At 39.2% G+C, this 23,172-nt stretch overlaps 1 protein-coding gene across 1 annotated transcript in view; it reads left to right on the top strand.

Moving 5' to 3' along the window:
- TLN2 (talin 2) overlaps window positions 1-23,172 on the top strand; it is a 93,445-nt gene that overhangs the window by 20,900 nt on the left and 49,373 nt on the right. The window contains exons 13-26 of the mRNA XM_009994513.1: window positions 84-134; window positions 5,730-5,897; window positions 7,350-7,644; window positions 8,334-8,500; window positions 9,479-9,607; window positions 11,146-11,259; window positions 12,566-12,679; window positions 13,460-13,594; window positions 15,048-15,176; window positions 15,800-15,902; window positions 17,891-18,099; window positions 18,913-19,032; window positions 20,070-20,267; window positions 22,110-22,249. Of these exons, the coding sequence (XP_009992815.1) occupies window positions 84-134; window positions 5,730-5,897; window positions 7,350-7,644; window positions 8,334-8,500; window positions 9,479-9,607; window positions 11,146-11,259; window positions 12,566-12,679; window positions 13,460-13,594; window positions 15,048-15,176; window positions 15,800-15,902; window positions 17,891-18,099; window positions 18,913-19,032; window positions 20,070-20,267; window positions 22,110-22,249 (2,072 nt within the window). The remainder of the gene's footprint in view (window positions 1-83; window positions 135-5,729; window positions 5,898-7,349; window positions 7,645-8,333; window positions 8,501-9,478; window positions 9,608-11,145; window positions 11,260-12,565; window positions 12,680-13,459; window positions 13,595-15,047; window positions 15,177-15,799; window positions 15,903-17,890; window positions 18,100-18,912; window positions 19,033-20,069; window positions 20,268-22,109; window positions 22,250-23,172) is intronic.

Below are 23,172 nucleotides of genomic sequence, written 5' to 3'. Positions count from 1 at the left end.
TTTGAGTTTTCAGGTTCCTAGAATCCAAGTCAGTAAGACCATTTGGGACATAAGACACAGACATTTCCTGGTTTGCCTTTCAGACCTCTGCTCAGCAGGCCTTGATGGGGACTATTAATACCAGTATGCATGCTGTTCATTTTCCAAAGAAAGGACCATGCTTTTACTTCTCTAGAACAGAGAATAGAGAAAGCAGCCTTCAAGACTTATTTTTTTTTTTTCCTTTTTTTTTTTTACATAGGGTCTAAACACTCCATGCAGATTTTGGGAGGTTTTCCCCCAAAATATATACATAGGACCTTTTCCAAGGGCTATTGAAAGGCCTTTAAAAGCTTCTTATTTTAATGATTTTACAGTGGAACCTAAAGAAAAGCAGTGCTGTAAGAAGAGCAAATATATGATTTGACTGAATAGAGAATTTCTAAAATAAAGAAAATACAGGAAAAAATAGAGATAGGTAAAGTGTTCTGGAGTAGAAGAACCAGAACAAGTTTCAATGTGGACTAAACTTGGAAGAATCTTTGAGTCAAAGAGAAGGCTAGACTGAGAAAACTGAGAACTGAAAGGATTGGAAAAGATAATATTATAACTCATGATTTCTTATCCATAGGTAAATCTGTAATGTTTAGAATAACCTCTTTTTGAAGACATACATAATAAAAACAAATGTGGTGGTAGAGAAACAGTTTTGAATTCCTGCAGATTTGCTGAGCTGTGAATTCAGAAAAGGTAAACCTCTGAAAGAGGGAATTTAAAAGCATTTTAAAATGCAACATTTAGATAAAACAAATAAACAAATAAATAAGTGGTTATAATAGAAAAATAAAAATAAAACAAAATATGGGATAATCTGAAATATTCTCTTCCATTTTTTTAAATTTGAACAACAGAAGCTGTTACCTGTCCTACCTTACTCCTAAACACTGAAACCCAGAAAGAAAAAACAAGGGACAAAAAAACCAAACCATTTTACACTCCTACAAAATTACACATATTTATATTTCAAAGAATCATTGCATTCTAATTATTCACAGTACTGCTATGACTTTTCACTCTACTTTGAATTTCTTCCCCTTAATAGCAAGTCTCCTTGCTTTCTCTTTTAATGTAGCAATACTACAGAATCTAAAAGAAGAAAGGTAAAGAAAGAGAGAAAGAAGGATAGACTGAGAGTGAAAAGCCTGACAACTGTGTAACAAACAAGAACATAGTAGAAAAAAAATGTATTGTACTGAAGCTGAAAATTCTTTTTGAAAAATGTCAGAAGACCAGGTAGATTATTAAGCAATACAGTAAGATAATTATTTGTTTGCCTTGTTTGTACAATATTAACTACCTAATTTGTAAGGCATGGTGATAGAATTTAAATGCTAATAAAATCTTAACTGAGCTGATGTAATCACAACAAAACAGATTTTATATGAGTACATATCCTGTGTGGAAGGAACAAAATACCCAGCAGGACCAGAACCCTGGACTTCCACAGGGCAAACTTTGGTCTCCTCAATCATCTATTAAGGGAAATCCCATGGGACAGGGTGCTAGAAAATAAAGGAGCTCAAGATAGCTGGTCAACATTCAAGGACCACTTCTTGCAAGCACAGGATCAGAGTGTCCCAATGGTTAGGAAATCTAGTAAGGGTGCTAGGAGACCTGCATGGTTAAAGAAGGAACTACTGGGCAAACTTAAGTGGAAAAGGAAAATCTATAGATCATGGAAGGAGGGGCTGGTCACTTGGGAGGAATATAGGACTGTTGTCAGAGGATGTAGGGAGGCAATTAGGAAAGCTAAGGCCTCCTTGGAACTTAACCTTGCAAGTCAGGTTAAGGATAATAGAAAGGGCTTTTTCAAGTACATAGCTAGCAAAACTAGCAATAGAGGCAATATTGGCCCATTGAGGAATGAGGTGGGAGCCCTGGTGACAGAGGATATAAAGAAGGCAGAGGTGCTGAATGCCTTCTTTGCCTCTGTCTTCACTCCTGCAGGGTCTCCCTATGAGCCCCAGATTCATATAGCCCCAGAAGAAGTCAAGATAGAGGAAGAGTTTGACATGGTAGATGAGGATTGGGTTAGGGATCAGTTGAGTAATCTGGACATCCATAAATCAATGGGTCCAGATGGAATGCACCCAAGGGTGCTGAGGGAGCTGGCGGAGGTCATTGCTAGGCCACTCTCCATCATCTTCAGTAAATCATGGGCAACAGGTGAGGTGCCTGAGGACTGGAGGATAGCAAATGTCACTCCAGTCTACAAGAAGGGCAAGAAGGAGGACCCGGGTAACTATAGACCGGTCAGCCTCACCTCCATCCCTGGAAAGGTGATGGAACAACTTGTTCTTGTGACTATCTCCAGGCACATCAAGGACATGGGGGTCATCAAGAGCAGTCAGCATGGTTTTATCAAGGGTAAATCATGTTTGACTAACCTCATAGCCTTCTATGAGGAAATTACTAGGTGGATAGATGATGGTAGAGCGGTAGATGTGGTTTATCTTGATTTCAGTAAAGCATTTGACACCGTCTCCCACAGCATCCTTGTGGATAAGTTGATCAGGTATGGGTTTGGTGACCAGGAAGTGAGGTGGATTAGGAACTGGTTGAAAGGAAGGAGTCAGAGAGTTGTAGTCAATGGGGTAGAATCTGGTTGGAGGTGTGTTACTAGTGGAGTCCCACAAGGGTCGGTGCTGGGACCGGTGTTGTTCAACATCTTCATCAACGACCTGGATGAGGGTATAGAATGTACCCTCAGCAAGTTTGCTGATGACACTAAGCTGGGAGGAGTGGCTGACACACCAGAAGGCTGTGCTGCCATTCAGAGAGACTTAGATAGGTTGGAGAGTTGGGCGGGGAGAAACATGATGAAATTCAACAAGGGGAAGTGCAGAGTTTTACATTTGGGGAAGAACAACACCATGTCCCAGTACAGGTTGGGGGCTGAACTGCTGGAGAGTAGTGTAGGTGAAAGAGACCTGGGGGTCCTGGTAGACAGGAGGATGACCATGAGCCAGCAATGTGCCCTTGTGGCCAAGAAGGCCAATGGCATCCTGGGGTGTATTAGAAAGGGTGTGGTTAGTAGGTCAAGAGAGGTTCTCCTCCCCCTCTATTCTGCATTGGTGAGGCCACATCTGGAGTATTGTGTCCAGTTCTGGGCCCCTCAGTTCAAAAAGGACAGGGAACTGCTCGAGAGAGTCCAGCGCAGAGCTACGAAGATGATTAGGGGAGTGGAACATCTCCCTTATGAGGAAAGGCTGAGGGAGCTGGGTCTCTTTAGCTTGGAGAAAAGGAGACTGAGGGGTGACCTCATCAATGTTTACAAATATGTAAGGGGTGAGTGTCAGGGGGACGGAGTTAGGCTTTTCTCAGTGATGACCAGTGATAGGACAAGGGGTAATGGGTGTAAATTGGAGCATAGGAGGTTCAAGGTGAATATCCGAAAAAAATTTTTTACTGTAAGAGTGACAGAGCACTGGAACAGACTGCCCAGGGAGGTTGTGGAGTCTCCCTCACTGGAGACATTCAAAACCCACCTGGATGAGTTCCTGTGTGATGTACTCTAGGTGACCCTGCTCTGGCAGGGGGGTTGGACTAGATGATCTCTCGAGGTCCCTTCCAGCCCCTAAGATTCTGTGATTCTATGATTCATTCTGTGTGGCCCACAGGTGCTTTCTTGCTTCATGGAGAGCTCGTACTATACTCCCCTCAGCATGTCAAATGTGTGGTTCATGCTATATGCATACTGGGCATGCTCTTTCTTTTCAACTTCTGCTCTACTTTTACTTTCAGCACTACATTTGTCACTAGCTTCTTCTATGGTGACTTTCAGTACCTCAGTGTTGCACAGATAATATCTTTTACATCTTTCCTGTAGGATGTGGAACTGCCATTCCATTTTACACATGGAAAATCTGGCATGGAAGTCCAGGCATCTGCTAATTTGAGATACTTTGTGACCTGTTGATGTCTAAAATTCTTGACATTGTGTCATACTTGATATGTTTGAATCGTAGTTCCTATTTGCCTCAGTTGCAGCACAGTGCAAGTAATACTGTACAGTACCAGAGAAAATAAGGAACAGCAAATAATTTGAAAAAAACCCTCTTCCTATCTTCACTAAATACATTGTGTCAGATGCATGATTATAATTGAGTTTTCTGGGGAGATGTATAGTCTTAATCAATTATTCTCAATGCCAGAGCAATTTTGTGGGAAACAGTGTATTAAAACTTGCATGTGCACACAGACAACTTCAGTCTTTCCCCTTCCCTGTGTTTTACTGTCTTTGCAAGGTAATGATCTGTTACACCATGTATTTTTGAAGAAGGAATGCTTATTAATAAATAATGAGTAATCTTCTTAAATATAGTGGTTTTCACATAAGTGTTCGCTGTGTCTGTATGTGTGCATGTAAGCCAAAAGTTTACCTAACTTTTGGTAAGGTGAGTAGAAGAAAATTATTGTATTACAAACAGAATTTCTTTAAGATTATTAGTGTTATCAAATCATCATGCTTGCATCACTTAATAACAGCGTTTGATATTAGCAATTTAAAACAATTTTTCTTAAAATGTCTGTTTAAAACATGTCTGGATTTTGTCACTCAATGCCAAGGACAGGTTTGCACTAGAACCAAGAGGTAGTAATTTACAGCAACATATAGACCTGAAGTGCACAGCATGCAAGATGTCTACAAAAATAACTTACAGCCCTTTTAAACACTTGATCCACTAGTAAATCTGTCTGCAATTTTCATCAGCGTTCTCATTGATATTCCTAGTTGAGTGTGTATTGCAGCTCTCTCTTTCTGGGGTATGAACCTAAATATTCTCATAAGTGTTGTGGAGTGCTGGAGAAGACTGCTAAGAATAGGGATCATTCATGCCTTTATATCCTAACAACAAAATGAAGACCAGCATACTTTATTTTTGAAATCCAACATTTTCTTTCTGCTGTGAAGTTGAAATTATGCAGAAGTCTCTCTGTAGCATCTTTTTACAAGAAAGCTGGGTCATTTTAATAGTTTAGGCATTAGGAAGACCCCATGCCACTAAAAAATGGCACTATAAGGAATGCAGTATTTTGAATGGGAAAACTGAAAGATTTTCTGAACTGTTTCATTGCAGGAATTGATATGACTGGTTTTGGATTTTGCAGTTTCAGAGTTAACTAAATTATTTTTGTCTAAGGGGAAAAATGTTATGCAAGAAGCTTGTGTATTTTGGAGCAGTAATTTGTAGAGCTATGTTTACATCATGAACAACGAAATATTCTGGTTGGAAACAGCATTATCAAAAATGGAGAAGCAGTTGTCATTACACTTAAGCACGATTAATTGCTTGAATTTAGTATTAATTCAAGTACTGTCTGTTCTCAACAGTTTGCTCCTTGAGGTTGTCATCCCTATTGCAGATTCTTATCATGTGTAGTGATGAATTCCAGATGTTCTTGTACTCATAGTGTAGTCGCAGGGAGTGAAAATGAGCATATTGCAAATTAGGACTTAGATTTGACAGTTCATACTTGTTCAGTCCAGTAACTTGATAATGTAAGTAGAGAAATGGTTGTACTGAGAACTGTGGGGTTTTCTGAGTAACAGGCATGTTTGCTGTTTTACATGAAACAGAACGGTTAAGGTTTCGTACAGGAGAGTGTCTTACCTTCAGGAGATATTGGTATAAACAAAGTGTGTACTTTTTGGTTCATAAGACTGAGTTTTCCCTTTATTTTGCCAGGATGTCCTGATGAGTCTGGCCAAAGCTGTTGCAAATGCTGCTGCCATGTTGGTGCTAAAGGCCAAGAACGTGGCTCAGGTGGCTGAGGACACAGTCCTGCAGAACAGGGTCATTGCTGCTGCTACCCAGTGCGCGCTCTCTACGTCCCAGCTCGTGGCGTGTGCGAAGGTGAGGTGAGGCCAGCAGTGTTGGTGAGGTCGCAAGGCATGGGTTTGGGTGCATGCTGCTCTGTTCCCAGTCATCTTGGGCAAGATGCTGTGTTAATATAAAAGCTCAAGATTTATGCAATATCTAAGCTGCTGATCCCATAATGGTGGCAACCAGCAGCCCAGAGGATGTGAAGCATTGCTGTTATCTCCAAAGAGGGTTCCACAGGTAATAGAGCTCATCTGATGAGTTAATAATATTTGTAAAATAAAAAAGTGTAAAATATTTATTCAAGAAGTACAGCTTGACTATGCAAGTTTTTTTTATAAAGCCAAGAACTAGGATGGGTTCACCTCATCTAAAGCTAAATAATTAAAATTTGGCATCATTTCTGAAAATAAGATCAAGTTGGTGATAATTAATTTTTAAATATAGCTGCACTAATTTACAGTAGTCCAGTTATTTTAATAGATCTGTTGCTTGGCTGAGTCCTCATTTTCAATGTAAGCAAATTGCAAAGGAGTTGAGATCAGACCTTTAATTCCAAAGTCTGCATTTGAATCATTACATCTTCTACAGCCTGTTTTATCTTTAAAATAAATAAATACTTATTTAATTTTAAAAATTAAATAGTTTGTGTTTCCTGCTAGAATGCTATTTTATAAGTTTCTGGGGAAGTGGGTTTTCAGCTGTTGTGAAACATGCAGAAGGTTTGTGATAAAGTTAATAGCAGTTATTAGGTATTAAGTACTCTATATTTTCTACATTCTTTCTCTGGTTTCAAAGACTTCTTGTAATGCATATATTTATATGAATTTTCGTTATTTGAGCTTGATGTTCTTATTGCCCGTGAATTTCTTCAATATGGTATAAAATACCCAGTAAGCTTCCTGTTTTTGTCATGACACACATGCCTTTCCCACTTCTAAATGCTGTCCAGATCTAGATATGCATAAACAAAATGGGAGGGGGTTGTTTATAATCTGTAATTACAGGGTTTATTATTTGTCTTTTGGCAGGTCCCAAGCACTACTTGTATTTAAACAAACAAAAAACTGATATAAGAACGATTTACAAGACCAGTTCAAATTTAGATGTCATTTTGGATGAAATTCTAAGATACAGAGGTCTGCTGGTGGATGTAGTTACTTTGGAGGAGTTTGGCTCATGTCTGCTCCCCAGAACCACTGTCTAGTATTTTCTCCATTCAGTAGCTGCTGAAGAAACATAAAACAAGATGGAGGCTTCCATTCTGAGAGACTATATTGAGATTAAATTAACAATATGCAGAGCCTAGATTCCTAATATAGATGTCTAAAGCTACCTGTTAAAATACTTCCTTTCAGGGTTTTCTGTCTAGGGAAATTTAAGTTAGATTACAAACTAATGTAGTGGATGCTTCACTTGTTAGCAGTCAGGAAATTTGCAAATAAATTGCCTTCTCTGAATGCTTTGTGTCCTTTCCCCACCCAGGTTGTGAGTCCCACCATCAGCTCTCCAGTGTGCCAGGAACAGCTGATAGAGGCAGGGAAACTGGTAGACCGTTCAGTGGAGAACTGTGTGAGGGCCTGCCAGGCTGCCACAGATGACACTGAGTTACTGAAGCAGGTCAGTGCAGCTGCCGGCATTGTCAGCCAGGCCCTGAATGACCTCTTGCAGCACGTCCGCCAGTTCGCGAGCAGGGGAGAGCCCATCGGGCGCTATGACCAGGCTACCGATACCATCATGTGTGTCACAGAGAGTATTTTCAGTTCCATGGGAGATGCTGGTAAGTTTCTGTAAAGGACAGGAGCTCTTCATCATTCAGAGATGTGCACATTTCAAATAATGGAAGTAAAAAACCTTCTCTGAAGTGTACTGTGCTTCTAGAACTGTGCTGTCATGACAGGTAGTCGTTCAACCCATAATATGAAATCAGCACAATGTTCAGAGTCAAATATCTTGGTGAGCAATACTCAATTTTCAGTAGAAGGCATTCAGATTCCAGTCTGCGTTTCCAATTGATCATTGCACTCCTGTGGTTGCAATTTTAACAGCAGAGAGACTCTGGGTTGTGACTATTTTATTATTGCCAAGCAGGTTATTCTTTTTGTTTGATATACTGGCTCAATACTGTAAGGAAGGCATTTAAAGGAATTTTTTCAAGTAGAATATTTGGACTGGGAGCTGGGTTAGCCATTATTGGTAAAATATTTGATTGCAAAATTACATACCAGGAAATAGTTGAGAATGCAAAGACTACGGGTTTTTTAATCCCCACTGTAGCAGTTTCCTCCATTTGTTGTGATGCAAGATTTTGTTTATGAAGTTTCTAAGTTTTAACTATTTGTGTATCATTTCCAAATCAAAAGAACACTTCAGTGAATGTAACTTTATTTTTGTCTTGCTGAGATGACTTTTGAAACCAAAACTGAAATGCAGGCAAGAGGAAAGTAAAAATGTAACTGTATGCCACAGGTGAGATGGTGCGGCAGGCTCGGGTGCTGGCTCAAGCCACTTCTGATCTCGTCAATGCCATGAGGTCAGATGCTGAGGCAGAAATTGACATGGAAAACTCTAAGAAGCTTCTGGCTGCTGCAAAACTCCTGGCAGATTCTACAGCCCGCATGGTTGAAGCTGCAAAGGTATCAGGAGAATGAACTGTCAGCTTTAAATTGTATGGTTATACACAAAGAACAGGTTGTATGTGGGATATTACAGATCGGAACTGGCTAGTAGTAAAGATAGTTTTTCTTATCTTGTAAATGTTATCTGTTCAATGAGTTATTGTAGGTCTTTTCAGAAAAAACAAAAACCGAATTTCTCAGTTACCTTTAAAAAAAACAAACACAAAACAACAAACCAGCAAAACCTTCTTGCACTCCTTTACTCACCTGTGTACAGGGTGGTCATGAGTCAAGCCATCTAGGGCAGTTACCACCAGCCTACTACTGTCATGCAAAGTCTTGTACCAGTCTACCAATACAAATGGAAGAACAAACCCATAGCAATCTTAAATACCTTAAAAGTCTTAAAAATATCTCTTACAAGAGCCATAAACAAAACACTTCTGCCTCTGTTTCCCTTAGAAACGGTTGCTTCTACCTGGGGAATCTTGCCTGTGTTGTTCCCCCCCAGATCCCCTGTTCTAACAAGACAGGCAAATTATCTGTTTCTTTTGGTGCTAGAAACCTGTTTAAATCCACCAGGGAGGAATATGTTCTTGGAATTGTTTCCCAGATACTGCACCAAGATGATTTTTACAGATCAGGGCCAGCCATTTCGTCAGGGCTCTGGAGGGCTCATGCCTGGCTAAGGAGCATATCCCAAGGTTTTTTTCATAAGCGCCTAAAGTAGTATGTGAAGCAAATGTTCAACTCCCTGCCTCAGAGTATTTAACATATATCAGTAACAGCCTTGCACTGGCAATAAATTTTCAACTTAAAAGTCTTTTAACAATGTAATGAATGTTAATTTTATTAATGTTAATGTAATTCTAGTTAATATAAGGAGAATAAAGGCTGATGTATCTGACCCTGTCTGGAGCTAAAACATTGATATTCATCTACGTTTTCTCCTGGAACTTTTACTGAAATTTGTCTTTGCTCTGAAATTCTGTGCAGGGAGCTGCAGCCAATCCTGAAAACGAGGATCAGCAGCAGCGTCTGAGGGAAGCAGCAGAGGGGCTGCGGGTTGCGACAAATGCTGCTGCACAGAACGCCATCAAGAAGAAGATTGTCAACAGATTAGAGGTTGGAAACGAGATGTTGTTGAATTTTCAGTTTACTCTGTCTTGATAATTAATATCTGTAGATTATGTCAAGCAAGTAGAAAAATGGGTATTTCAGGATAAGTGCTAAGCATAGAATGGTAGCACTGTAAGCTCTGTACCAGAGTACAAGGCTTGGAATTAGAAATGCTTGTACATGATACCATCATCTTCAAAAACAGAGCAACTTCTCTCACTGATGTAATGAAGTGGTGTAAGAATTTGACTCAGAAGGCATTTGATGGTGACTTAGCCATAAAATTAGGACAGCTGAGCTTTCAAACAGCTGAGCTGATACTATTGATTACTGTTCTAATTTATCTGTATAATCTGTCATTTATACCCATCATCTTTTGTTGGTTTTACTAGTGTATCTGCCAGTTTCATGTAAATTACCATACAAAGTTGTGTTGAATAGCACCATGTCCAATCCAACTGATAAGTTGTTCAGAGAATCAAAGCAGCAGAAATAAAAGTGAAGAGATGCATTGTATCTAGCAGCACAGCCAAGGGGAAGGAAAGCAATTTACTGTGCAGTAAAGATAAAATATCTTTGAAGTTTATCTTGTAGGCAAGGTTTAATTTTCCCATTATCAGCTACAACGTAGAAAAAATAGATTGAAAAAAAAAGAAACTTTTTGTAATTCCTGGTTTGCAGCTGTGGTTTTACAGTAGTCTGATTCAAATGGAATGAGATTAGACAAATAAGATCATCTAAGCAGGTAACCATGTTCCAGAAGTGCATTTAAATTACTTTATCTGCCTAGATCCAAAGATCAGGAGTATTTCATGAAATAAAGGCTGTTGTCTCAATTTTCTAACTACATTCAAGAAAGCTTTTAGGAAGGATTTTTTCTTTTGTTTCATTGTTATAATATATCCTGCCTTGCAAAAGGCATCACAGAAACGTGTAACGATGAGAATGAACTTGATGCTTGGTTGTATTTAGTGGGGCAATCAAAGAAAGGTATTGTACAACATGTGGGAATACTTTGGGTAAACTATTACATTTTTAATTTTGTAATAGGTAGACGTTGCTAATAAGACTTCTAGACATTTGAATACGGTTGTCCTAATGGTTTTAGACTTGGTAATAACAGTATTTTGTATCTCTGCATTGTTTTAAGACCTCTGTGTTTGCCACAGAGCAGTCTCAGTAGAAGCTGACTTCCTTTAGTCAGAGGTGTTAATGTAGCTACTTGATTAGACAATTTCTGCTCTCTGTAATTTACTACTTTTGGTCATATTGCAGCCTAAGCTATGAAGAAGTAAGAGCACAGAATCCTTCTAGTTCCACCTTTTCCTTTTTATTGGCAAATAGAGATAGATGACATGGTTCAGCTCATTTTCATCTTGAGAGAAGGGCAACCCTGAGTTTCCTTAAGGCAAATCAAATTATTCAAGAATATAGTGTACTAATCTGTTAAAATTGTTACTATCAAAGTTACCTATAATATATATTTCATCCTCTGAATTACTCAGACTTTTACTACTGATTTAATTGTTTCTTTTTCTCCAAAGATTGCAGCTAAACAAGCTGCAGCTGCTGCTACTCAGACTATTGCAGCTTCTCAGAATGCAGCTGTTTCAAATAAGAACACAGCAGCCCACCAGCAACTTGTGCAGAGCTGTAAGGTAAACATATTCCAACTCACTGACAAATGACTCCTGAACTCTTCTTTATGGGGAATTGAAGGTCATGTTTTGTAATAATACTATAATGCTGTTGCAAACTTGAAAGGAGATTTAAAAACAACACAAAATGAAAAACCCAACCAAAATACACAACAACCAAACCCAACACCAAGCATATTTATCTGTATGGTAACATTTGAGTTTTCTGAAACAAAGGCTGAAGTAGCAGTAGTGATTTATACTATAATGGAAAGAAATCCTTATTTCATGTAGTGGCTATATAACCACATACGTCCTGCTATTCTGGTGTTCAGCCTACAAGCAACTGTGGCCTTAATTATCACTGTAAAGAATAAGTTATAAACCTTAGTATGGAGTTAACATGATTCCTAGCTTGAAGTTAAAGCTTCCACGACCTCAGATTCAAGATATGTCTGAAGTCAAGCACATTTTTATCATTCTAGGCTAGAATTCAGAGTCTGATGAAAAGCTGTTCTCTTTTGTTAGTTACATTTGGCAGCTTAATTCTACCAAACTATTGTTTCAGGGTTTTTAAATAAATTGCAATTAAAAAATTGGAGAAGGCAGTAAATTGCAAAAGGTGTTTTTTTTCTGGATGGAAGAGCAGTTATGTGGGGAATGAGTAAAAAAAAAACCAAACTATTAAAGAAGGCATCATTAAAAGCCACATCATCCATTATTTATTTTCATGGTGGTGTTCCTAAGAAATATTTCAATTAAATAAGGTAGTTTAAGTACACTTCAAGATTGTGTTGTAGGCAGCTGTTATTTCAGTATGATTATTTTAAAAAGCAAGCTGATTCACTGTGTTGTTTACAGTTTCTTCTAATTTGATCATGGTGATGACTTATCAGACAGCAAAAAAGATCTTAGACCTACTTTTTAGGGGCAGAAAAAGTTATTTATATTGCATTGCTGAGGTAAGTGCTGTTGTGAAATGATCGGACAAGAAGCATGAATCTGGGCAGCCCAGAAATACAATTTTAGCAATACACACTTCAGAATGCTCCAGCCATACTATAAAGTTTGCATTGTTAGAAGTCAAGGAAAAGTCAAGACTCAGATGCTTTGTGCTTTCTTAAAAGTAGGGTGGCTCTGAAAAATCATACTGTGCTTTAATTCAGTTCTGTGGAATCTTAAACTAATTCTGTGAAGACACAAGAGTATTTCACTTGTGAATACTACAGGTTGTCTTTAAGAGGGATGGGAAGAGGGCTTGCTTTAATGTAAGAGGGTTTGGAGGTTTTATTTGCCTACTAATAGCTTCTCCCTTTGTTTATTATAGAATGTTGCAGACCACATTCCTCAGTTGGTGCAGGGTGTAAGAGGAAGTCAAGCTCAGGCAGAAGACCTCAGTGCCCAGCTTGCTTTAATAAATTCCAGCCAGAACTTCCTTCAGGTGAAGTGAATCAGTCCCTGTAGTAGATTACATCAGAACAAAGAGCATTTTTCTAGTGCTGTATGGGTTTTTTTGTGATTAAAAAAGCAGTAAACTGTGAAGAACCATGTGCAGAAGGTCATCACTGACATGGCTAAGGAGAATTCAGTCCCTCTGATCAGAGGGCTCAAGTATGTTGAATGAGTGGAGACTGAAAACTGCCAGATTTGGCATCAGTCAGTTCTGCCTTAAATGTGGAATGAAAATGAACCCTTTTATTCGTTCCTGTTAGCAGGTTCTTTATGGTCCCATGTAGGCAGAAGTATCACAGTGCTCTCATTCTGAGTGTTTTGCTATATGATTCCCTCTGGAGTTACTGAAGTGATGTATCTCCTCTCTAACTGTATGTGTGATGGCAAGAATCAGCAGAGTATTTTGATTGTGTTAGCAGCAAACTCTGTGAAAAGGCATTGCTGGAATTACAAGTTCCCATTTATAGAATTTTGGCAGTTTAATATTTAGAAACATTGAAACAATGCCATCTGTGCCTCCTGGACCTGCTCATACCACATGGATGGTAAATGGCAAAACTGCACATTTAGCTGTCTTTAAGTAGTCTAAGCTAGTGTGTAGAAGGTGCATGGGTAAGGAGCAGGGAAGTGCATGAAGTGGTCAACACAGAAAAGCCAGAAACCTCATGAGTTTGTGAATGGAGAAAGCACTTGGTTTATTGAGTTCTAAGCCTGCTTTAAAGAAAAATGAGGCAGTAAAACTAATTGTTCACTGCTTTTCTTTGAACAGCCTGGAAGTAAAATGGTGGCATCTGCTAAAGCTGCAGTCCCCACTGTGACTGATCAAGCAGCAGCAATGCAGCTAAGTCAGTGTGCCAAGAACCTTGCGACCAGCTTAGCTGAGCTACGAACTGCCTCCCAGAAGGTAGGTGGGCACAAGTTTTAATCAGACAGAGCAAGCTGGCTTGGATGGTGGTCAGAGGCTCTATCCTGCTTGACCCACTGTCTTCCTCAAGGGAATAGCTCATGCTCAAGCAAAAGTCACTTCTCAGTCTTGCTTTTTGTGCAGTTTGCTCAGACTGCTGTGTGGCTGTTCTAGTATCTGAAGGAGACCAGGGTAAGGGGAGCATATCTCATGCACCTGCCAAACTGAAGACAACCCAGATTCAGCACTGCTGTGGCCAGTTTTGTGACTGTGAGCTAGAGCTATCACCTCTAAAATTCAGGACAGCAGAGGCTATCTGTGCTCCACTCACAGATTTCTGAACTATGTATGGGTTAAAAAAAAAAAAGTGTGAATGGAGAAAGCACTTGGTTTATTGAGTTCTAAGCCTGCTTTAAAGAAAAATGAGGCAGTAAAACTAATTGTTCACTGCTTTTCTTTGAACAGCCTGGAAGTAAAATGGTGGCATCTGCTAAAGCTGCAGTCCCCACTGTGACTGATCAAGCAGCAGCAATGCAGCTAAGTCAGTGTGCCAAGAACCTTGCGACCAGCTTAGCTGAGCTACGAACTGCCTCCCAGAAGGTAGGTGGGCACAAGTTTTAATCAGACAGAGCAAGCTGGCTTGGATGGTGGTCAGAGGCTCTATCCTGCTTGACCCACTGTCTTCCTCAAGGGAATAGCTCATGCTCAAGCAAAAGTCACTTCTCAGTCTTGCTTTTTGTGCAGTTTGCTCAGACTGCTGTGTGGCTGTTCTAGTATCTGAAGGAGACCAGGGTAAGGGGAGCATATCTCATGCACCTGCCAAACTGAAGACAACCCAGATTCAGCACTGCTGTGGCCAGTTTTGTGACTGTGAGCTAGAGCTATCACCTCTAAAATTCAGGACAGCAGAGGCTATCTGTGCTCCACTCACAGATTTCTGAACTATGTATGGGTTAAAAAAAAAAAAGAAAAAAAAAAAAGTGGGAATTCTGCATTTTATGTGTGTGTACACTGTGGCCCACAAAACAGGATTGCAGCATTTAGGTGGCTACACCTGAGCACATGTTAAAATTTCCAGCTCAGGTACTGATGACTGTGGGCTGCCACATCAGGAGGGTTTGGTGTGAGTCGTCACAGTGCGGTTAGGCTGTTTGTCAAAGGTGAGGTCCATACTTCAGCCCTTATTTTCTCAGTACCTGGACTGCTTCGTGTGAAAGTGTGTACACAAGCTACATGCATCTCAGCCCCTGATGGCTCTTAATGTGTTATTCTATTCACAAGCTAAGAATATTGTGCGGGAGTTGGGAATTGATGTGTAACGCTTGAAGTGTCCACAATGGCCTTGAATGTCATGAAAGCAGTAATTTGAGAGGGGGAGATTATATCAGAGACGTTTATTACTTGTCATAGTGGCTTACAGCTGCTAACTGACATTGTTCTGATTTCTGAATAGGCTCATGAAGCATGTGGCCCAATGGAAATTGATTCTGCTTTGAATACAGTCCAGACACTCAAAAATGAACTGCAAGATGCGAAGATGGCAGCTGTGGATGGACAGTTAAAACCTCTTCCTGGAGAAACTGTAATTGAGGAAGGATATTCTTCATTTAAAAACAAACAAACAAAGTTAGCTGTTAATAATCTTAAGTATTAGAGCCAAAATGAGTAGTGAGGCTTTGCATAAAGATGGCACTGATAGGATTTTGCAGTAATATCTTTACAAAGCTTGTATATTCCAACTACACCAGAAGCATGTTCTGTAGCAGCATTACTGATAGGGCTGTAGAGTCTCCTTCACTATTGAACGAATTAGTTTAGTAGCAGCAATGTTTCAGTCTTTTCTTGTTGAAAAGAATTGCTTTTCAACAGTGAAAGAGATGAGAACTCAGTAGTTATAAGACTACCAGAACTAGTAGGCTTCAAAAATGAAATATTTTATTTGGCAAAAACTCCTCCTCAGATGAAGGTACTGATTTCTATTGCTAATTATGAAATAATTTTCTTCATATTACCCGATGTGGTAGTTTACTTCACCCTGAAAAGGGAAAGAAAGCATGCCAGTCAGGTGTCAGACAAACTGTGTTCAGTAGTTGAGGTAAAAGCTTGGGTTTTGTGCAATGAGGAAATTTTTTTAGTAGTATTTAAAAAAAAACAAGTGTGATTTAATTAAGCTTAAAGAATGTTGTCTTTTGTAATTTATCACAGCTTGAGAAATGTGCTCAGGACCTGGGAAGTACATCCAAAGCAGTTGGTTCATCAATGGCCCAGCTGTTAACTTGTGCTGCTCAAGGCAACGAGCACTACACAGGTAATGTTTTATTCATAATACCTCTGCAAACACTCTGCTTTCCATAAAATACCTGGTAGAAGATTTTCCTATCACAGTCTACTTGAATCAAGGAATCACTACTGTTTTGTTTTATTTTTATGCTGATACTGAATTGTGGCAAGTTACTAGGAATTGCTAGTGTGAATTATGTGCTTCAGAAAAGAACAGTGTTGCAGTGTGGCTGTATATAATCGGAATAGAATGAGACATCTGTTGTTGTTGTAAATATATGACCCTGAAACTCTGTGAAGGGCAGAACTAAGAAGTCGTGCATCTTAAAGGTCAGTGCCACTGGAAATGTTTCTGTATCCTTTCAGAAGGATAAAAGGGTATTTGGAATTCACAGGATTCAAATATATTTGGTATAGCTTGGTGATGTTTAAAACAGTATCTCTTACTAGATATTACCGGTCTGTATGTGTATAAAGCAGGTAGTGTTTCTGACTCATTGATTATGTTGGGATAGTTTGGGAATGTGGGCACACAGATTCTGCAATTTGTTTTTTACCTGTTCAGAACCCCAAAGCACCTTAATAAAGAATATGTCCTTGGGAGAGGGAGTTTCCCCTTTCATTTCTTTCTGGAAGAAATGAAAGCTCTTGATGCAAATGCTACTGTAGGATTTGTTTTATTATTACTGATAAAACACATTATGGCAATTGCCACTTAATTGGGTATAATTACATCAGGGCTACATAATTTAAATTTGCTTTAATTTGAAGCAGATGTAGTTGCATTAAAATGGCTTGTGTTTCTGTTACATAGCTATGCAAAAGTTAGCACTGGGTGTCTGGTGAAAGAATGCAGGTACTTGCCAGCAGATACTGAATAAATTCATCTAGTAGCTCTCAACATCAAGCTATAGGAGCTGTTTGGTTGGGAAATCCTACAAAGTAGTAAGTTCCTTTTCAAAGCTCATAGCACTGTTTTTTCTCAAATACTGTCTTGTTATATAAAAACCAGTATGTGCTCAAGCAAGCAGAGTCAAGGTATTATGACCTTTTCCCATTTCTCTATGATAAAAATTCTTTGCAGCTTATATTTAATAATTCCTAGCTGTCTGCACATGTCACAGTAAGTTTATATTCACTTTGTACTTAGTCATTGTAGAGGATGAAAGCAGCACCAAACTGAAAGTAAACAATCAGACCTTTTTATTTTGTGGTGCTGTGATAATTAAGTCTAACTTAGAAGATGCTTACTGGTACTCTAAAGGAAACAAAATGTGTGGGTATTTTTACTGATACTTTCTTCAAATTAATAACATAGAAAGCTCTCTGTGGTTTATCAAATAGAAGGGTTGTAACTGCAGTGTAGGTAGTACTGTTTCTCTGCCTAGCTTGAATTAAATAGGGCATATAATATCACTTGCTTTTCATTATCTGCCAGAGTTTCTGAGTCTAAAACTATTTGTTTGAGAAGAGAGAATGTTAAAGGTACTGGTGTTAAAATGCTTATATGGCTACTTTGTGAGTTGTATTTGGTTGTGATATCCCAGCTTTCTAAACATTTCCAAGAGAAATGTTAGAACATTTTAATTATTTTTATGCCTAAATATGGAGAATCAAGAGGTCTTGTATATCAAATGTGAACCTTCTTTCAGAGCTTTCTTTTGATAGAAATAGCATGATTTTAACATGATCCATAGCTTGAAGTATGAGTTTTTCCCCATTTCTGGTTTTAGTTTTTCTTCTTTTTCAGTGCTTCACTAAGATTTAGTCCCTGATGTAGAACTGTGCCTGGAATGTGGTCTTTGGGGTATAACGTTTACTGTACAGCTTCAGGCATTTCTCTAGGCAAATGATACTGTGCATTTCAAATGTGTTCATGTTCAATGATTTTCTTTTAAACTGCATTTGCAATAATATTTGGCAATGGGATCATTACCTGCAAATTTACCTGCCATAAAATACAAAGATCATCTTTAAAAGGGTACTAATAGGATCCTTGATGAAATCTAAACATAGGAGTTGCTGCCAGAGAAACTGCTCAGGCTTTGAAGACTTTGGCTCAGGCAGCACGAGGAGTCGCAGCATCTACTACTGACCCTGTGGCAGCACATGCCATGTTGGATTCAGCCAGGGATGTCATGGAAGGTTCTGCTATGCTTATTCAGGAGGCCAAGCAGGCCCTGGCTGCACCAGGGGATGCAGACAGTCAGCAGAGATTAGCCCAGGTAAGGTGTGACTTGAGAAGCCATGTGAAATATCAAACACTCAGTGAAATTTACTTAGAATGCAGCATTAAATAATGAGAGAGAACAGCAGAAAATAAAGGCTGCAAGGAGTGTCAGCTTTATATTCCTTCCTGCAGCTCTCAGGTAGTAACTTTGTGACTATGCTAAACAATGCAGATGGTGCCATGTATGGTATTTTAGTCATCTTCTAGAAAAATAAACTTATACAAAGATGGAGTTAAGTCCTTTTACCCACAACATGTTTCAGTAGGCTGCTTGACTGCAAAAACGAAACAACTATTAAACTGATCATATTCAAATAAAGCATTTGTATTCATGGTATATGCAAAAAATAAATGCATGTTTTCTACATATGTGGCACCACTGCTTTTGAACTGGTCTCAGAAGTTCTATAATTTGGTCTCAGAAGTTCTATAATTTTAAACCATTTCTTATGAGGAGACATTTGTTTTAACTGAGACTTTGTCTGAAAAAAAAAAAAAATAACATGTGAAGGATTTCTGTGATTAGGAAATTATTAACTTCAGGGGCATTCCCATCTCTGCAGTGCTGCAGCCTTTATCCCAGGCGCCAGGAGCAGTTGTGGAGCTGCCCTGCCAACATTATCCTGTCAAATGGGTGAGCATTAATAGCTGCTGCTGATAGGCTACAGGTGAGCAAGCCAAGGAAGTCACAAGCCTCAAAAATGGTCTTGTTAGAGTCAGAATGTAGGAATTTCTGTCTATAGAATGTACCTGCTATGAGATAATGACCACTTAAGCCTTTCTCAGTGTGAATGTGTTTGTGTTATAGGTGGCAAAAGCAGTGTCTCACTCCTTGAATAACTGCGTGAATTGTCTGCCTGGACAAAAGGATGTGGATGTGGCCTTGAAAAGTATTGGGGAATCTAGCAAGAAGCTCCTTGTTGATTCGGTGAGATGTCTTTTAACATAGACATAAATGTCAGAGAACTGAAAAGCAGATTGGGTTCCCCATGTGTCAAATTAGTAATGAGTAAGTGTGCCCTAAGTATACTTCAAATAGGTTTTGTTTAAGTTGATGCAGCTTTAAGTAGCTGTTACTTTGACTGAAATGCTGTTCTAGGTTATGGGAAAGGTGAACCATGGCTGTGGCATTTGAAGGCAGTATTAAAGTTGTTTTCATGGATCATCATTAGTTTGTTTTTTTGAAAACACCAATTGTGACTTAACATTTTGAAGAATGTTAAAATTAGAAAATTTTAATCCATCCCTCACCGAGAACTGATCAGTTCAAGGAGCATCATGGTCAGTCAAAAAATGTTTGGTGCATCTGTGCTTGTTTTGTGCAAGGAGAATTGTTCTGTTTAATGGCATCCATGTAGAAACCACCCCCGCCTTTGTGCTGTGATAATTTGCTGAAAGGTTATATGATTTGAACTATTTCTTTTTTCTACACCTACCAGTGATCCTGCAACCCAGTGAATGAAGGAACAATTGTATTTTGACATATTTGTGCAATGTTTTTTTGGTAAAAGCAGGTCATGAATTTAGAGTCATTGTGAAGAGCTGCTGGTACTTGGATGGTTTTGTGGAAGATGTTTGTGGAAATGAATTATAACTTGGGACACCAGAATTTTCCAATTTTTGTTACGAGTTCATCACTTCAGATTTCATAGTTGAACCATAAAATAGCTGTCATCATCTCTGTCCCTTCAAAGGCTTACACACTTGTCTGTCCCTTGAAAGAAACAGCAGAACTAAGGTTTTTGTATACATTTGCTTGACAGCTGTCCCATATTTGGACTATTCCTGATTGAGCACTGAATCACTAGCAGTCCAGTGGCACTACTCCATTCTAGCTTGTATGTGAATCTTGCTACTGTATTGCATTTCATGTTCTGGAATTGTGAAATGTCATGAACTTTGCATTTGTGAAGGGCTGGGGTGACATGACAGACAATGAAATATGTGACACTTTGTGTCTTACAGCTACCTCCAAGTTCTAAGTCATTTCAAGAAGCTCAGAGTGAACTGAACCAGGCAGCAGCAGACCTGAATCAGTCAGCAGGAGAAGTTGTCCATGCTACACGGGGCCAAAGTGGGGAACTGGCTGCAGCCTCTGGAAAATTCAGTGATGATTTTGATGAGTTTCTTGATGCTGGTATTGAAATGGCTGGCCAAGCACAAGTAAGTTTTTTTATCCTGCCAATTGGGACTAAGGATTATCTTGGGCATAGTATCCTGCAGTGTAGTACCCTGGTTATTTAGTAGCACAGTCCAATGTGATTGTGTGAGCCTATCCCAATATGACAGGTTACCTTTGCTATGGAGCAGCCATCTGGAACTAGTCATCCAGACTGAAGTGAACTCTGTTTTTGTATTTTATGGTGTGTGCTACTCTGGACCCGCTACAGAGTAGAGCAAGAATTTGAAGAAGGGTGGCTAAAATGCCATGTATCTGACAGCAAGTACTTGTCTTCTGTTTAGTGATTGAAAGTCTGGCAGAGTTCTGTTCTGATGAACTCAGTAATAATCAGGAATGTTGTCACATATTATCTGGGTTATTTTCAGTAGCCTAGGTACTCATTTGAAGTTGGAGATAGTTTCTTCAGTTTATTTTACTGGGTTTAGGTGGACTGAATTACACTAATTGGTCATTTGGAGGTGATTGAGCATAAAAAATCTCAGCATGTAAAAAAGGGTTATGTGCTAGGAGAACTTGCAGGGAAAAGAATCTGCAGACTGTTTTGCCCTGATTAGTAGGAAGCACTTGCAAACCCAAGAAATGATTGCCAAAAGAAAAGTATCCAGGAATTCTTGAGTGTGCCAGTCCCTTTAACTTATCAAGTGTCTCTGTAGAGCAGAAGCTTCATAGATAGAGCTGAACAGAGAGACTGGACAATGTCGATTATTCTCCCTCATAACTTAATAGGTCACGGTCTAGATCCATGAATTGAGTTAAGCACTAACTATCTGCTGAGTATCTGAAGCTGAGTAGGAGTAAAGTACCTGGCTATATTTTTACCCATAGGCTTGATTAATATTTAGAATATTTTGTCTGAGGGAATTCAGTGAAGGCAAAGTTAGAAATGATACTGCTAATAGCTACTTGATAGGAGTTTTCCAGCTGCTGATGAGCTTGTGACCCTTTCAGATTTGCTTATCTTGCTGAGAGGATGATAACCATCTCAGTTATTAATGACTGATCTTTCAACAGAAAATGCTTTCTGTCCATGTCTAGTTATATGGCCTAGACAGAAGCTGTATCAGGTATTTTGGATGCCCAGTAAAATGTGCTAGGGAGGAAGCAGCATGTATACACAAAGTAAAAGCTTTTCACAACAACTGAGTAATATGTAATTGCCTTATATAAAACCCAGGACAGACAGTTATAAAGAATGATTCACTTCTATTGATTGTTGACAGAAGAATGTAGCTTGAGCTGTTTGCTGTGATAATGCAGCACTTCTCTGTAACTTCATGTATGTGCACATTTTCCTTTTCAAGCAATGACTTAAAATAATTACTGCCACATCCAAGTCAGAATGTTTACTGAAGTGGGCTTATAGAAATGTATATTCTTGAGATAGAGGACTTTGTGGAGGGATCTTTCCATGTAAGTAATTCCAGTTGGGTGCTAGAGGGCCCATGGGTTATGCAGAGGATGCTAGAATACAGAGGGTGTACACTGACTGAATAATGTGGGTCATTTGTGCCAGGCAGAGATGTGTGAAAGTCTTGACAACAAAAGCATTGTTCAACAAGTAGTAAAGTTTCTCCGTCCCTCATTTGTGAATACCGCCATTGTTAGAAGCCAAAGCTATTTGTTACATGGGTTTCTTTTTCTGTTATGGAAGTGAAGCTAGAGGCACCTGTCTGGGTTTTGGTCCATGTCATTCTCCAGACTACGGTCCCCCTGCATGTCAGTGATTTCAGGTGGATAAACAAACTGGGTTTCCAAACGTGGTTTTACCACTCTCTCTTTATTGCAAACTCTACACTTAATGTTATGCTGCTGTGGCTTTCCAGACTAAAGAGGACCAGATTCAAGTAATTGGTAATCTCAAGAGCATCTCTATGGCTTCCAGCAAGCTCTTACTAGCTGCCAAGTCTCTCTCTGTTGATCCCGGAGCTCCTAATGCCAAGAACCTCTTAGCAGCAGCAGCAAGGTAAGGATGTGTTGCTTGCTTTACGCTTTTCTTAGGTATTTGCTTTTCTCTGGGATATTTATAATGTGTTATATCTTCTGCTATTGACAACTGAGTGGTTGGAACCTGCAGTTCTTTCAATGAAAGTAGGCTAGAGGAAAACTGCTTATTTTGGACTAGTTCCTTTACTGGCATAGCTTGTTACCCTTGGTGGAAATAAGAACCAACAATTGAAGAGCTGGCCTCGTTTTTGGAAGGGACTAGTCTGTTTTGTCTAACCTGTTTGGTTTTTTACCATCTGTGTTCTGGCAAGGCAGTAGCTAACAGTAAGCCTGTCAATCCCTGAAGAAGAAAAAAAATCTTACCTAAAATCCTGCTGTGGCTTCTTGCCGTTAACAGGGTGTGTGCATGATCAAGAACACTTGAAAGGATTAGATGCTATGTTTATTTGCTGTAAGATAAGCTTACTTTAACTATTCTGTCAGCCTTGCCTGGAATTTCCTTTCGTGGATCCTGTTTCTCAGTCAAGATGCTCAGTGTTTATGTGAAAAATATCACCACATTTTCAGTGTTTGACTGGATAATTGCTTCTCCTTCACTTTGTCAAATCCTTTTCACATTATTATCACACTTCTTATTCAATTATCTAAGATTGTAAATGGAATGGTCAAATACCAAGCTGAAAGGGGATGGCTGACGGTCAGACAGACATCATACTTAGGAATATCAACATTACATCAGATGAACATCTAAGATCGTGTGGATGTGACTTATAATATTGTCTTCCACAGTTTTTGCAGCATGTGGACATCAGATAACTGTGAAAAGTAAACACTGTTACCAATTTTCAGTTTAAGACACTAAGGAGGCATCTCATTTTCCTTTTCAAATCCTCTGTGGCTGCTTGTAACAACCTTGTCAGGGCTCTTTTCTCTTTCCCCGCC

This window comes from Chaetura pelagica, unplaced genomic scaffold (assembly GCF_000747805.2).
Source record: "Chaetura pelagica isolate M959 unplaced genomic scaffold, ChaPel_1.0 scaffold222, whole genome shotgun sequence".
NCBI lineage: Eukaryota > Metazoa > Chordata > Aves > Apodiformes > Apodidae > Chaetura > Chaetura pelagica.
This window is presented reverse-complemented; position numbering and strand designations above follow the sequence as displayed.